Source organism: Centropristis striata, chromosome 18, assembly GCF_030273125.1.
Source record: "Centropristis striata isolate RG_2023a ecotype Rhode Island chromosome 18, C.striata_1.0, whole genome shotgun sequence".
NCBI lineage: Eukaryota > Metazoa > Chordata > Actinopteri > Perciformes > Serranidae > Centropristis > Centropristis striata.
The window spans coordinates 3,379,995-3,396,914 of NC_081534.1; the positions used below are offsets into that span (position 1 = coordinate 3,379,995).

Below are 16,920 nucleotides of genomic sequence, written 5' to 3' on the forward strand. Positions count from 1 at the left end.
ACGGTGGGAGGGTTAAGTTAGAGTGAAAATATGAATGAAGAGGTTTGAAAAGAGTAAAAGAAGGAGATACTATTTTAATAACAGACATACCACAGTACATCATGCATGATTAATAAAAAAATACCTGTATTTCCAGCAACGTTTCCTCTTCCTTACAGATGTTGTTTTTTTTCTCTAGCGGGTTGTCCCCCCTCAGGAGGGCCTCCAAGGCTGTAGCCTCCCCTGGGGGCCCCTCGCGCTTGGGGGCCAGCTCAGCTTCTGAGGAGGTGGTGGAAGAAGAGATTAAGAGGAAGAAAGAGCATTTGAGAGACTGCAGGTGTGTGCGTGTGTATCAGAGCCAATGTCCTTACTAGTGCAGAATCATTTTAAAACTCTTTGTTCTTGGATTTTTACAAAAATTCCTCAATTTATCTGTTTTTTGGGGAAAATCCAAAGTATGTGACGTTTATGCCAGCCTCTTACAAACCACCATGGTCAAACCATGACATTTCATTGCAATCATTTTCCAGACATTGCTTTGCAAGTCTTTGTCTGTCTCCAACTTTTAGTGGTGGCTGATTTGCAAGGAGATACGAGTGACAGCTAGCTTGACCACAGTAACCAATGTTAGCTAATTAGCTTGTGCTTTGGGATGAATAGACAGAAGCATTGAGCGTCCATATTAAAAGTACAGATAACTGTAATGTTACACTTTCAGCTTTGCAGCAGTATAAGGGACACAAGATATAACGTTATGTAGCTATACATCACCAAAGTACAAAGTGGAGGAATGTGACTCTGCAACTAGCTAGCTAACAAAGTGTGCTGATTAACTCCTTCAATCCCTTATAGTAACTTTCACCACTGCTCACTTTAGAAAGGCCACTTGTTTGATTGTCAAACGGTCAGCGACATTACATCTAGATGTTTGTTTCTGACTGACAGCTTTAATCAGGGTCATCCCTATGTTCCCTATGTTAAGAGTCCCTATGTTAAGACCCTTTTTCTGGAAAAAGGGTCCTGTGTTCCCCCCAATCTTTCAATCTTTACGGTAGACTCAGCTGACAGTAGTCAGCATGGCCCACCTTAGCTCAAGCAGCCCAAAACTTAAATTTGCACAGCAGCTACTTTCTGGTTACTTTGCAATTCATTTTTTGGCTTTTTGAATAGGGTTAGGGTTAGGGTTAGGCCTGTTTGCCATGGAATTTGGCAGTAATGGTGGAAAAAGTAACAGGCCGGGGAACATAGGACCCTTTTTGGGAAAAATGGGGAACATAGGACCTTTTTTCTCAAAAAGGGTCCTATGTTCCCCAGTCACATACAAGGAGGGGAACATAGGACCCGGGGAACATAGACACGCTCCCGCTTTAACTAGCACATTAGCCAGCCTTAAATTCTGGCTTCATTTACGAGTCTTATTGGGAACCAATTTAAACGTACATTTCAAAGAACACGTTTCAAGCAGTGCCCTTTCTAAAATAAACTGTGGTTAAAGTTATTATATTCTGTTATCATGTTAGATTGAGCGAGTTAACCTGCTAGCTTGTTAAACAATTCCACATCCAACAAGACCTTATAATGTTGGTTTTTCCTCTTTTGAGAGGTTATCTTAAATTTATCAGGCTTGTGCTGTAGCTCTGTAGTTCCCAGTGTTTTGCTGGCGTTTTGCCCTCCATGACTCCATGTCACGTGACTGAAAACTATGAACTGCTTTTCTACCAGCCAAGAGCAATGTATGGTGGGGGCTACCAACCAACTAGCTCAAACCTAAGCTAGGCCATAGTTCAACATGATGATACATGAACATAATATCAACATGCCTGGTAATGCTCAGGGTGCCTATGGAACAGGATGCTGGCTGCAGTTCAGTAAGCGGCCACTTGGTGTCATTATTAACAAGAATTTTCAGAAAATTCCACATGGTCTCTTTAAACACAAAAGTTGCATTAGTTAAACTTTCTCTAGGAGCTAATTGCAGGCCACTTTAGTAACCAGCTGTGTGCACCAGGCTGACATGCCCTGAATTTTTAAAGTTGTCCTATTTAGTAAACACATTCAGAAAGCTTGTTGTCGAAGAACAACATGCCAATTGACCAAAGCAGACAAAATGAATCAGTGTGGGCATTGTGTTCCCTCTGCATAGGCTGTAAGGGAAGCACAGCAGGCCACCAGATTTAAAATCAATTAAAAGGTAAACCCGGTGCACAGTGCAAGTAAAAAGGAAATAATGAAACCAAACGGAAAAAAAAAACCCCTGATCATAGGCCTGATTATATCTAGGATCTCACTCTCTCTTTCTTACTTCTACTTTATTTACTTCCTCTCCCTTTTTTCATTTCCGTGGAGATGAACTTGACTCTCTGTGCTTGCCTCTGAACTCTAACACCAGGATGAAGACAGAATGAAAGTGGGGATGTGATAAGAAAGCCAGGGCTGTGGGATGTTCTTATTGAATACAGAGCACGGCTGTACCTCTGGGTCTCCTCTTTTCCCTCCTCCTCCTCCTCCTCTCATTTCTTTGTGTCTGTTTGTGTGGGTTGACTTGCTGGCAGTTACAAGACATTTCCTCCCTCCCCACTCTGTATCCCCCACCACAGTCCCTAAACCTGCCCCCTGCTAACCCACCGTATATGCCTTCTCCTTCATCTCTGTTCTCTGCCGACACCCTCCCGCCTCTTCTATACTGAATCCCTTCTTCCTTTGCTTTCTTCTCCCCCATTTTCTTTGCCCTCCTTCCCCTTTATAACATCCTCACCCCTCCCTCGACTCTCCAGGGAAAACGTGGTGGACAGAATGTGAAGCTGCTCTGCAAAGAAAACACCCTACACCCTCAACCCCATACGAGCAAACATCCATAAATGCTCACATTTATCATATTGATCTGAATCCGCTGGCGCCCTTAAAGGGGCACTCCACCGATTTTACACATGAAGGTCAGTTTGCTTGAGGGGAACTAGCCTGTGAAAGCAGCTGTATAATGTCTTCTGTGGCTTTGCAAAGTGTGAAAAATTAACCCTGATGATGTCATGGTGATATCACCAAGGTTATCTAGACTTGGGGCGGGTTTAGACATACAATTTTTCACAGTGTTTCACACTGGAGATGTGATTGTTAAAAGATGTCAGCATTTGGGAGACAGGGGAGTCTAATGAATATGCCTTTGAGTTGCATCATGGGAAATTTAGGGTCCGAAACCTATAGATTTTGACCTGTACTAGGGACTAAAGTGTCAGTGTTTCTCCTGGACTGAATACTTTGGCTACCACACCAAATCCCATTCTCAATTTTAACAATTTCCAGTTTATTTAAATATTTAACGTTATAAGTTACTTTTCCTATATATATCTTTTACTTTTTGAAATTGACATGAACCATTATTAACATCTGCATAGATTAAAATCAATTGCACAGCATTTATATAGAAGGAAAATGTTTGTTTTGACTGGTTGCTTTTTTTTTATAAACGGCATCCAGTGCAATGCTACTACACATAAAATGCCCCTGGGCTACATGGCATTTATTCTGAAAACAGCATGCCTGTTTTGACCAAATATTCTCTGATCCAACACAAAAACACTGAATCCGTTGCCTTTACTTCACCTCAAGTGAGGTATTGACTGGACACTTCACAACAACACTGCATTTTACTAAGAGGAGTGAAAGAAATGAACTTAGTCTGCATGTTCATTGCTTTTTGTACATGTTGAAATGAATGTTAAGTATCGCAAAAGTATCTAATTCTTGTGCGTTGTTTCCAACTTTTTTTTGCAACCCTCAGATTAAACCAGGAGTTCGTACAGAGGGATGCAAAATGGCTGCTGAGGCACGGCCACTGATTAAGGAGCAGAGGATCTGCTGCCTAAAACAAAAGTTCTGCTTTCAAACTAATTCAAAGTAACCTTGTGACAGAGCCTCTGTGTATCTTCAGTCACACACACACACACACACACACACATACACATACACTCAGAGACAAACCTCTCTGCTCAGGAAGCATTAAATAAACATAAAGCGTTTCCAAAAGCCTGAAAGGGGAGCACTCACATTCCTCTGTCGTGTTATGATAGATATCTGGGCCAAACTGCAGAAATGGATCTCTGAAAAACAAAACTAGAGACTCTTCCAGCCTACAAAGGCTGTCCTGCTCTTGTTAACTGCAGTGTATCGCTGCGTTTCTTTCCCTTTACATGCTTGGTGAGTTGGGTGCTTCTGGGCAGTTTATTCTCTTTTTTTCCCCTGACTCTTATGCTTCGAGCTGAATCGTTCTTGGTGGAACGCTCTGGAGTATTATATTGCATCTGAAAGACAGCGAGGGGGAAACAATAGTGTGGCAAAGTCGAAACAAAGACTCGCCTTTATTTCTCCCCCTTATCAGGTTCCTGGGGCATTCCTTTCCTAAAATCCCCTATAACGCACACACACACACCCACCCACACACACACACACATAAAAAATGCACACTTCCACCTCATAAGACTCACTTACATTCTAATGCCTCATGGACAAATGATTATAGAGGCCCAGTTAGGGTGCTTCTGTGCCGCAACAGAGAGCGAGAGTCATGTGTGGGGGTGTTTGTGCACTTATGTATGTGTGTGTGTGTGTGTGTCTCTACTGCCAGAGAACAGTGAGAGGAGGCATTGATTCGGGGGAGAGAATGAACCTGGAGACCTGGCGAGAGAGACGGGCTAACCAGAGCCAGATGGTCAGATAGTGAACATTAACGCCACTGAGCACGCCTAAAGCCCTAAAGCTCTGTGCAGCCATACAAGAGCACAGAGGGCACAAAGACAATGTGCATGTAGGTGACGGGAACATGAACACAAAAAAAAGAATGGATGCACCGGTTAAAGTGGCTTTCATTGTATAACTGTGGGTCAATACTGCTGCGCCTATGGCATTCAATGTGCATGTCAATGTGCAGCATGGCAGTGTGTGTGTATATATGTGTGTGTGTGTGTGTGTGTGTGTGTTGTTTGTCTTACCTAGTCGGAGCTCACACAGGCGGAGCTGGGGATCCAGGGGAGGGTGGAGTCGCCTCTTCTTTCTCCAGCAACGAGCAGGGTAGGTATACATCTGTCCTGCTGCCTGGCCTGGACACACACACACACACACAGAAACACACATTCATTTACAGAGACGTACACACATGCAGAGACACAGGCACACAGGAAGAATTTTAACAACCACTGGCAGGCCTACAATTTTAACAAAACTTGCATTGAGACCCTGACACACACACACACACACACACACACACACACAGAAATGCACAGTGGACTGGACTTGTTTTCCTGACACTTAATATGTCCCGCTTTCCGTGCTCAGACTAATGGTCCACATATTCCGAAAAAAAAACCCTCTCTTGTGGTCAGATTCCAGAAACTGACATAAAAGTTGTAATTCTGGGAACTTTATCGGACACATCAGTGTTTATATGTGACCTAATGTTGAGGATGGCAAAGAAGAAAACAATTTAAATACTTTTGCTTCATCACTCTTTCAGCATGTGCTTGAAATCAATATGTTAGGTGTTCTGTGTTTAATCATATTCCACCATTAGCTCAGTACAAGACAGATATGGAGGGAAATAAGTGTTATTTTCTGTCAGCATGGAAGAGAAAAAAAGGAGGAGGGGGGAGGGATAAACCCAGAATAAATGCATATAATGCGAGTTAGGTCTGCCACAAAGTATAGGGTGTGGCCTTAAGGGCTTTGCATACAAGATGGAGAAGAGGCTATTTGTGTCCAGCTCTCGGTAAAGAGCAGATTGTTGCCTTTGGTTATACAGGCGACCCAGATGTGCAGAATGCATTCTGACTGCATGTCTCAGGATAAATCAGCAAGTGGTAACTCAAGGACAGGGCAGGGCATGATCAATTAAATGATTTTATTCCATTCACATTTATGAATTTCTGACTTTTTGCTGAGAGATAGGTGAGAAGATGATGCCACTCTTTGTGCATTTAATATACAGCCAGTAGTTAGCCTAGCTTAGCATAGGGACTGGAAAGAGGTAGAAACAGCAGTCCTGGTTATGTCAAAAGGAGGTAAAATCTGTCTCACACATTAGATTTTGCATGGTGTCTACATTGGTTGCCTGCAATTCACCTATGGCTAAGCCACACTCAAACGCCATGAGCCAATCACAGTGCGCATAGCTAACTCAATACACTCGGACATTCTCTGCTTCCACATCCATTGAAATGCATTGGAGTTAGTCCGTTTTCAGTCGTTTTTTATGTGTTTTTTCTTTTGATTTTAAGTTTAAAATGGTCAAACGGTGTGCATGGGGTACATGCAACTGCAAAGATGCAAAAGACGAGTGAAAACCTCTAACCTGTTAATGAAGGCCCTTTTGGTGACTTTGAGATGATATTTCATCTTTCTGTCTCCAAAAATGATTAATTGCCTCCTGTGAAATTTCTCCGACTGTCACAGCTGCCATAGCACCCATCACCGAATGTTGACAGTTTGTCCGAGTGAGTGGAGGGGGCGGGGCTTAGCCATAGGTGAATTATGGCCTCCCGGACTCCAGGAAATCACTAGATTTCCCACTGCTTTTAGTCTATATGCTAAGCAAAGCTAAGCGAAGCTAATCTGCTACTGGCAGTAGCTTTGGCCTTACCACGGTAATGCAGCGTATTCCCCATAAATTACCATTATAAGACATGTCTGTAAAACTTTTAATAGGACACCTAGAGCTGCAATAAACATTCCCATCTGTTGAAAACCATATCAGTAGCATGGATGTGTTCAGTGGATCAGATGGGGTTTCCCACCTGGCTGGCGTTGGCACTTCTCCATCCAGATGTAGCAGTTGTTCTGAGCCACACCAGTTTGTGAGTCCAGGAAGGGCATGCGCACGCTGCGTTCAGCACAGAGACGGGCATTGTAGCTGCGACAGTGTTCGATGGCCTCCCTGTAGAACTGATCACCGAGCCTGAACACAGAAAAAAAGAACAGAAAGAGAACGTGGCAGCTTAGACAGTCGTTTTACTTCTACATTAACCCCCCCATTCATTTAACATGTGTCTCAAGTTACCCACAAGTAACATAATAATCCCATTTCTGACATCGATCTAAGCTATTTGCAGCATGCTGCTATGATTTCTCTTTTTTGTGCTCTGAGTCCTATCAGCTAAATGTTAACTTTTTTTTTGGATGGTTAATGGCAATAACATGTGCTGGGCGGCTGTTGATTCGGTATGGTCTGCAAATCAAGTATGAGCTGGACTATTCAGTCCTGGTTAACTTTAGCTTAATGTAACACACCCAGACTTCTCTCCATATTTTGGCTCGCTCGGTTTGTTGTGTAAAGTCTGGATTTGTGGCATATTATATACAAAGCATTAAGACAGCTGAGCTGAAAAGGGACTTTTATACACAATGAAGGCGAAAATATGCAGGAAAAAATAATGAACAACGTGAATGAGAAGAAATGTTTTATGCTGTCAAATTGATAGATAAGGAGGGATACAGGATCTAAATCCATACAACAGATGGGCTACACACACACACACACACACACACACACACACACACACAGTATCGACCGATATGAGGGTATAAATCAGGATGTGAGCCATCAATAACCTCCACAGTCTCGGGCTGGAGGGGAGATTTCTGCAGCTAAGATCATTAGAGAGAAAAAACAAGATTAACTCACTTCTGCAAAAAATAAAATCCACCTTGAGTAGGTTATTCTTAGCTGAAATCCTGAGAGGAAGATAGAAGAAAGATAGTTCTAATAAGGTCTAATGGAGCGTGCATGGCTCAGTTGCAGAGGCAGTGGTTTACACAAGGTCTACACAATTATTTCAACAAATCAGACATGCATAAAGCCTGATTTCCAGATTTATTTAAGCGCATATCCAAGCATAATCAGTGAATTAAAAACACAAATGAATGCCGCCAGAATGTCTTGCTGCTGGGGATATACCCACTCAATGTCTCTCTGTTTATGTGTGTACATGTCTGTCTGCCTGCACATCACCCTGTCTGTCTGACTGGCCGAGCACAGATATGTAAAGAATTCCAAGCTGGACAAAGACCAGCACTCTGGCTGCAATGAATCCCACAAAGATGTGCAGTGTTTGGAGGTGGAGGGGCAGTGGGTGGACGGAGGAGGATGGGGGAGGGAGGGAGAAGGGTGAGAGGTTGGAGTGAGGAGCAGCAGGGAGTGAACCAGGTAGCTCATGTACTGATGAAGTAGAAAGGGGGAGACAGATAGGTGTGGAGAAGGTGTTTGATTTGTGGTTGAAAGGAGGATGAAAATAGGGATAAGGCCACAAAACAATGATATATACAGAGCAAAAACCAAAAATGGATTTAACATGCTTGAGTGAAATCAGGATTTCCTTTATGACTCTAAAATATGTTGGTATAGAATCACATGTAGCTGACAAAAATCTGATATAATAGGACGGTGCTACGACCTTGATCACATCATACCAAGCGCCGACCTCCAGGTATGAAAAGTGAAGATGATGTGGAAGCGCTTTCATCCTGCTTTCTTCATAATGACCATATATATGCATAAATAAATCTGATTGTATAGAAAGTCTATGACCTCACCTATTACTTGTTTTATTACATCAGTAAACATTTTCCTAATGACTTTATTGTTTCAATTAGGGACAGGACTCGATTGAAAAAAATAATCTAATTAATTAGAGGCTTTGTCATTAATTAATCAAAATTAATCACATTTTAATCGCATATAAATATTTGACCTGAGAACAGTGAGAAGTAATTTTTTCCACATGGATTTTTAGTATACCATTGAATAATGACTGAATACATAAGCTTAAGCAACAAAAATATTGTTTATTTTTGTTCAAGTCCAACAGACCAGTGCAATTTTTGCCATTAAGTGTAGCAATAACATATTTATAAATATAGTACATTTCATAAATCCAGGTAGCCTATAGGTAGGTAGACCTTCTGTAAACTAGAATACTTTTTTTTTAAGTAAAACACAATCCACGCTAGCTACCACACTAGCCGCTAGCTGCTATATGTTTAGCATTGAGGTGATACTTGAGGCTGGATGTGCTGCGGTGATATGTGAATTCCTTGTTGCATAGCAACACAACCATGCTCTTATGGACGCTTCCATCCGTTGGTTTTTAGTAACTAAATGTCCCATCATCCACGGGGCCAACCAAAGGTCTCATCAGCTTCTTCCTTCATGTTCACTGTGGTTTGTTTTTGTCTGAACTCATGAACGCGGTGCAAAAACAAGTGCGATTAAAATGCGTCATTTACAGTGTTAATTTTTGTGTAATTAATTAATCTTAATTAACGCGTAAAAGTCCCGGCCCTAGTTTCAATTGCTAGTTTTAAGTCTTCTTCAGTACAGCATGATGTTCAATTTGTAAATTATGGTCCCATTTAGAGTAAAATAGACAATAAAGCAGGGTATGCTTTAGGGCATGGCTATTTGTGATTGACATGTTGCTACCATAGCGACCTTCCTTTAGGATTGAGCAACTGGCAACTGAAATTAAATTAAGCAAAGGAGGAAGTGCCAAATACAGAAGTTCCTCAACTGGCCACTTAAGGCTGGCTTCAGAGTCAATCCCCATAGACTCCCATGTTAAAATTCCAAACTTTACAGCAGAAATAGACATGTTTAGAGCTAGTACAAAAAAAAACATTTTGGTCTCTGTAGCTAATTTTCCCTTTTTAAGACAACTGTGCACTGCAGGGGGTGAATTTTTATATAACTCATCCATTTAAATTATATAAAGGCTAAAAGTTATGCATAATGAAGGACAGCAGTACAAATAGAAATGGGTGATGTCATGGCAGCTACATTCACTTCTTTTACACAGTCTATGATCCAGGTAAGCAATCATTGAAAATCCCTGTTGCCCGCTGACAAGTAGTTATAGCAAATTACCCTGCATAGAATCCACAAATTGTTGTTTTTACAGCAGCACAGCAAACATGCAAAAAAGTCAACCTTGTACAGTGGCTCTGTGTGCACCCTCAGTGAATGCATAAATACCGGGCTTCAGCACATGTGGCGTTTACTGGCTGAGGTTTGTGTCAGGAGATCGACAGAAATGAGGAAGGCAGCTGGTGTTTCTGGGCGATGCGTGTTTTTACAGTATGGCGAACCACATCAGCAGTCGCAACGATCATCTGAAATCTAAATCTCCAGAAGAGACTTCCTGTCACATAACTCACATTCCCAGAGGTGAAGCGTTATCTCTGCTTTCACTATTTGCAGCCTGAAATGAAGTGTGTGTGTATGTGGACCTACAGGCATCTGTCTTCCCCACTTTTCTTCCCTGTCTTCCTCTCTGTGTCATCCCATATTGCATGTATGTTTCTGTCCCATTTCCAGCAACAAAGCGTCTGTGTAATGTCCCCGGGCGGCTTCATAAACTCTTACATAAGCCAGCTTTTCGTGTCTGCTTGTTTGACTGCTGTGCATTTGTCTGAGAGGTGTGTCCATGTGTTTGTTAAGTGAGAGTTAAGAGACCTGTGTGTCTATATGCCTCCAAGACCATCTGTGCAAGGGCTGCACGTCCCAATACATCCTCCCCCAGCCCCTGAACCATCAGAGTGGACCATCAGAGACGGTCCTGTGATCCTGTTTGTACCCATTAGTCCACTGTATGGCTGATCCCAGTGATGGGGCTTATGTAAGTAGAGTTTTGCATGTCGGGGAACACATTCCTCTTGGTCAACAGCTTCCTGGATACTGATGGAATCTGCAGTTGCTGTGTGTGTGTGTGTGTGTGTGTGTGTGTGTGTGTGTGTGTGTGTATGTGTGTGTGTGTATACCACTGTGATTGTCTCAATTGCTCCCATACTAGCACAAAAGAGCTTTGTGTATGAGCTCATAGAAGAAGGTTATGGACATTATAAATATTTAAACTTACATTAAATCCTTCGCTCTATTAATCAGACTTTCAGATGTCTGCTGTCATTCCTCTCCATCCTTCTTATCCTCATCTGCCATGGATTTCTGTCTGTTATATATCACTCACAGCACCGTCTCTTTCCCCTTACTTAATAGAATAATTAATCAGTGAAACTCATCAGTGGCATCATCAATCTATGTCATATTTTTATACACATTCTTGCTCCTTTCCCTTCACTCATCTAGACCCTTTCCTTCCTGTTTTGACAGTTTCTGTGATAGATCTCAGTCTAGGATGTAATACTTGTCATTTTATTTTTGATAGATCTGCAATGATAAATCCACTAATAAAAATTGCAAAAAAATGTTGTTTTCAGTCGCTGAAATATGCAGATTTCATGTTTTTCTTTGTAGTAAACTAAAATTATTTGGGTTTAGGACTTACAAACATGACATGTAAAGACATCAGTTTTGACTTTAAGAAGATGGGATGGGCAATTAATTTCCCCTATTTAACAGACCAATAAATATTTGATAACTAAAGACAATAATCTGCTGATTAATTGATAATAAACAAATCATTAGCTGCGGCCCTAATTTTAGAGCTGAAATGATCTGTCAAAATGTACTGTGTGAACCTGAAAAATAAGCAAAATATTTCCCCTGTAGGGTTTTCAATATGATAATAGACTCAATATTATGCTGATCATAACGGACATTCTCACTATTTCTTGACATTTGTATTCCAAAGCATTCCTCAGTTACTTGGGGAGACACTAAGATGCATAATAAATGATGATGGAAATAAGGTTGTTTCTCTTTATTGGGTTAAAAGAAAAATGTTGCCTGGAGGCAAGAGATGTTTTGTCAGTTGTCCTCAGTTTACTACAATCACACCTCTGTCAATCATTTTAATGAGCTCTCTGTTATGATGCAGTAATGGATGAGGCAATCACATAGACACACAAAGACAAAAGATACAGAGCTGTAAAACTGAAAACATTCTATTTATGTTTTTATGAGGATGATAATTGAATGCACAAGGTGTCGATCTCAGAAAATTGAAGGAACATAAAAGTGAAACACTTACATCAGCTTCTGGTGATGTGCAAAAGCTCTGAAGTTGGATTTCACTCAAACAACCAACTCATTTAGTTTCATTTTCTTCACCACAAAATGCATCCACCCATTAGATTAACAAGTCAAACTCTGCATTTACTAACAAGTTTGCGTGTGCTGCTATTCTTGCAGGTGTGTGCAGTAGAGAGGTAAGGTATCTCTGTATTATTGGTGGTTAATATAATTTGCCGTGTATACTAGCAGTGAATCACATTTCAAGGTTCATTTAGTGTCATTCTACAACACACAGTTGCACAATAAAATGCAAGTTCTTGTCCCTTTATGCTACTCAAGAAAAAACGAAATAACACTATAATGATCCAGGGCTCATGATTCAATATATTGGGATATTTGAAGCATGGCTTTATATTGCATTTTTTAAATATAGTTTTAGGTATGAAGACCACAGAATCATATGAATACAATCAAGTAAGAATACAAGTTTTTTTTCCTTATTTATGCCTGCTACAGATATTTGCATGTAGACTGCAATATAAAATTAGATTTTATATTATAAAATAGTGTTTTTGAGAACTGATACAGTATCACAAACCATACTATCACGATATGCAAGTGTATCAATTTCACTAATGCTCAGTAGATGAGCACCAATAAAATTCTGGATATATTTAATCACCTACTTCGTAAAAGTTGAGAGTTATGCAGGGGAATTTTGTCAACTTCTTACTGTATTGTAGGGTTGTTCTGATGGATAAAAGCATCGTCCATCATGGTGGCTGACAGTCATCAACCGCGGAGCCTAAACATAGTGATTTATAAGCCCCGCCTCCCCATCCACACCTGCACCTGGGCGTGTGTTTGCTGTGGCATTAAGTGCTTTAAAAGTATGTATTTAATGGTGCACAAACTGATTTCATAAGTCCAACGGAAGGTGCAAATTAGGGATGACACATTAATGGAACTAAAATAGAAGAAGAGAACTTGTTTTGACTAATTCAAGCATGCACTTATTTTCTATGGTCTATGTGATGCACTTATTTCTGGTGACTTTCATATGATTTGAGTAGTTTGTGGTGAGAATATCACTGTCCATCATGTGGAAAATGGCATATGCCAATTTAGTAGACATTGCCCGACTCTACTGTATACTGTATTGTGCAAAATAAACTTGACATGAAGTCATTTTAAAATTAAATAAAAATGAAAAATCCCTCTGATGAGCTGATAACAGCCTGTATGGCTTTACAGGCACATTTTTTGGCAGTTTAAATGTTGTTTGCATGACCTCACTGAGTCAGGAATGGGAAACTGTATAAACCACTAACTCTTTCACAAAACACGCATCTTCAACAGTCAGACACATCTCATCACAACAAACTGGCAAAAGAAGCCCAGTTTTGGTTATAGGAATAGGTAAGAGGGCCCCAAAGGAAGTGTAAGGCAGGGCATCAGCATGTGGGCACTGATAGGCGTCTTTGTGGCACTTTGTAGGCAGAGCAGCGGGTGAAGCAGAGAGGAGGGAGGTGAAGAGGAGGAGCCAAGGAGGCAGAATGGGAGGGAAGAGGAGGGGTCCTCTATGTCCCGGGGCACACGTGTTCCCTTTCAAACCCTGTCACACTCATTTTCTCTCAAACACGCGGATGTGTGTACGCACGAGCGCACTCACACACACACGCGCTTGTCCGTGCGCAAACAGACACACAAAGGGAATGAAAGGGAAAGGTGCAGAGTGCAGTCGGAGGGGGGGACAGGGGAGGAAAGGGTGTTTGCAAGAAGGGGAAACCCCCGATTCAGATGCTGTTTCAGATTTAGGTGGAGAATAACATCTCTGCAATCTCTTAGAAATCTCACACATACAAAAAAAAACATAAAGAGAGAAACATGTGCCAGCTCCATGTGCAGAAAAGGGAAAAAAAGGAAGAAAAGGATTGATCACTGCATGGAGCATAAAAAAAGGGTCCTGGACATTTAATTCCCCATGCCTGGAAACCATTCCCGGACATTCCCATTCCCCAGGCTCGGATACAGACAAAGGCCAGAGTTCGCCCCTGTGCTGAGGGTGTAGTATAAATGTATGCAGTAAATGCAGCCAGACAGACAAACCCCCTCGCCACCCCCACCTAACCCAAACCTCCATCACTCACTCACGCTCCCTCTCACGCAAATTGGGGGAGGGGTGGGCAGCTACACAACCGCCCACGCATGCAACAAACACACATAATAAAAACACAAACCCACACAGGTTGACCCCCCCACCCACCCACCCTTCCTCTTTCACATTTCCCTAAATCTCAGCCTTTCAATCCGTATGCAAACACAGCCAAAACCACCTTCCACCTGGTATTGTTCATTACTAAACCAAACCCAATCATAAGAAATAATGTCACGTAACATGCACATAATCACATCTCTGCATGTGAATCACTCATTTGAATACTTCTCATGTCTTCATTAAGCCCTATCCCACACGGCCACCCAGGTCTCAATCACAAAGAGGTCTTTGTAAAGAAAAAAAAGAAGAGAGTTGAAATAAATCAAGTAAATATGCACGGTTAAATATGACTGAATGAGTCTAGAGGGCCAGGCATATTTACTGCGGGCTGCTGTAACTCATGTTTAAGAGTGGGCATGATTATTATCACGTCTGCATATGATTTACCAGCTGCATCCTGAGGACAGATGACAAATCGGCCCTATTGTTTCAAACAGAAAGTGCACTAAAACATCTGAAAACTACCCCATAGCATTATTTCCCATGGTAATACCTCATGGTACTTGATATTAGCTCTTACACTCCTACACCACAGGTTTCTCTTGCATTATGGTATAGGTTTATCAGGTTTGGTAGTCCTGCCTCCCTCCTACACTCATTGTTTATTTGCAGATATAGGATGAGATTGTGTTGGGGGGGTTGTCTGTGCGGACTCCTTCCATATATGAAGGGCAGATGGGGGGTTCCCTTCCTCCATCAGTCTGTCTGTTTTAAAATGTATCTCTGTTTCTGTCAACAGATGGACCCAGGAGAATACTGGGACGCTCCTAATCTGCTGCTCTACATGCACCACACAAAACAGAAGTATACCTACATTCTCTTCAGCCTAATCTGTTTTAGTAGAATACAGCAGCTTACACCCCCCCCCCTCCTCTGGGTGTACAGTATGATCTTTTTGGTTGTCAACAAAGAGCTCTGCAAAATGAGAGCATCGTGAGTTCGCTCTGTTCTTAGTAAACACTTCACACTCCTTTTCTTTTTCTTTGGAATATGAATATGGTTATTTTTGCTCATTCATTCTGTTAAAAGAAAAAGAAAAAAGAGGATGTACAGCAGATGACTGATATTTGACAGTTGGAAAGATTTCTACCTAGGTGGCCACATTTTTACAAAACATGAAGATATGTCCTATGCCACACGCTACCCAGAAACACTGATATGACCTCTTGCACAACAGATTATGTGATAACTGTCAAAGTCTGCACATTCCACATGACCAGTGGTAAACATCTGCCGTCAGCCAGCAGGAAGACATACATGCAGTAATATAGACTGAGCTGAAGGTTAGAGGTCACTTGGGAGATATCTAAATTGTTAAAACTAATCTTTAAAATTCATATTCCACTGATTTATTCCAGTGGTTTATTGCAAAATAATGTAAAATTGCTTCTTTTTTTGACATTTTTTCACATGTTCTCAAATGGAACATTCCTGCTTAATGGTTGATGTTTCTACAATGAGACATGTATTTACTAAGCAACGATTATGACCAGATACTGCACTGTTCTGGGATCAGTTATAAAGGCAGGAAAACTGCACGCCCCCTAAATGTGCATTACATTAGAGCTACAGGGGAAAGGGGGTCAATACTGTATAATAACATATTATAATCCCGCTATCTATTGTTTACATGCGTTTGACATTCGCTGCAAAAGCCCGAGCAGCGCAGTGAGCGAGGGTCGCCGTCTCAATGTGCGCTTTGTGACATTAATTGCATGAAAATATCTATGCAAATTCAGCCGTCTAGCACTGACAAAGAAGCCCCGCATGCAAACTTCTGTCAACCGTGTTTATAAAGCAGAATGTGGACGATGGCAACTTTCTGTCTAAGTGAAACCAACCGCATGAGTGGAAGTCCGGACATTTACGCGCGGGTTGGAGATGTTTTCTTTGCAGATTGCATGAGTGCATGCTTTTATATTACACAACACAGCAAGTAGGCAACCTGCAGATAATACACGGAGAGTGTCCGAGTACATGGCGAAAGTGGTAATTTTGTTGCGTCTTATTTAAACGCGCATTTAAACCTATTTAGATCAATCGCGCCATGCAATCAAACCATATAATAATTTAATTTTTTAAATGATATTTACTTACGATTTTAGAGGATTATGAATGACAGTCGCCATTTTCCTGCAGGACTGTAACGTAATATTCCAAATCTCGGTGTAGTTTGGGACCCTTATGAAAAAAATACAACAGCCAATGCGGTCCTGGGCACTGTGCTCCCTACCAATACAACACCAGCATCAAGACGTTAGGCGTGGCCTCACACAAATCTGTCAACATCGATGTCTCGGTGCTTAGAGTAGTAATAATATCATGAAATGAAATGCATTTGTCTTTATTTAAGTGAAAGCCACACATATGGCGAGCAGCATGAGCTTTGTCATAATATCTATGGTTATTATTTGGTTAGGGGGGTTTGATGGCTGTGTGGACAAAAATCCAACCAATAATGCAACCATTTATGTTTGATTCATTAGAATTTGTTGGGATAAAAGCAAATGCACCGAGTTTTGAGGGTATACGTTTTGTTAAACCACTTTAGAGTATTTTTCATTATCTGTCAATCAAATTAAATTAACCAAATTCCTACATTATTACTCTGATGTGTGGCTGAAACGTCTACAAAGAAAACAGCCAATGAGTGTCCGTAACGTCATGCGCTATTGTTATGGAAGAGCCAATGAACGCCACTTGGAGGCGG

General features: G+C 41.3%; 1 protein-coding gene across 2 annotated transcripts in view; it reads right to left on the reverse strand.

Annotated features, from left to right (window-relative positions):
* Positions 1-16,357, reverse strand: part of dpf3 (double PHD fingers 3) — a 28,296-nt gene extending 11,939 nt beyond the window's left edge. For both annotated transcript variants that reach the window (XM_059356670.1, XM_059356669.1), the window contains exons 1-4: positions 16,308-16,357; positions 6,762-6,922; positions 4,965-5,072; positions 125-258 (exon numbers count right to left, since the gene is read on the reverse strand). In XM_059356670.1, coding sequence (XP_059212653.1) covers positions 125-258; positions 4,965-5,072; positions 6,762-6,922; positions 16,308-16,339 — 435 coding nt within the window. In that variant the 5' untranslated portion in view covers positions 16,340-16,357. The remainder of the gene's footprint in view (positions 1-124; positions 259-4,964; positions 5,073-6,761; positions 6,923-16,307) is intronic.
* Positions 16,358-16,920: the final 563 nt, after the last annotated feature.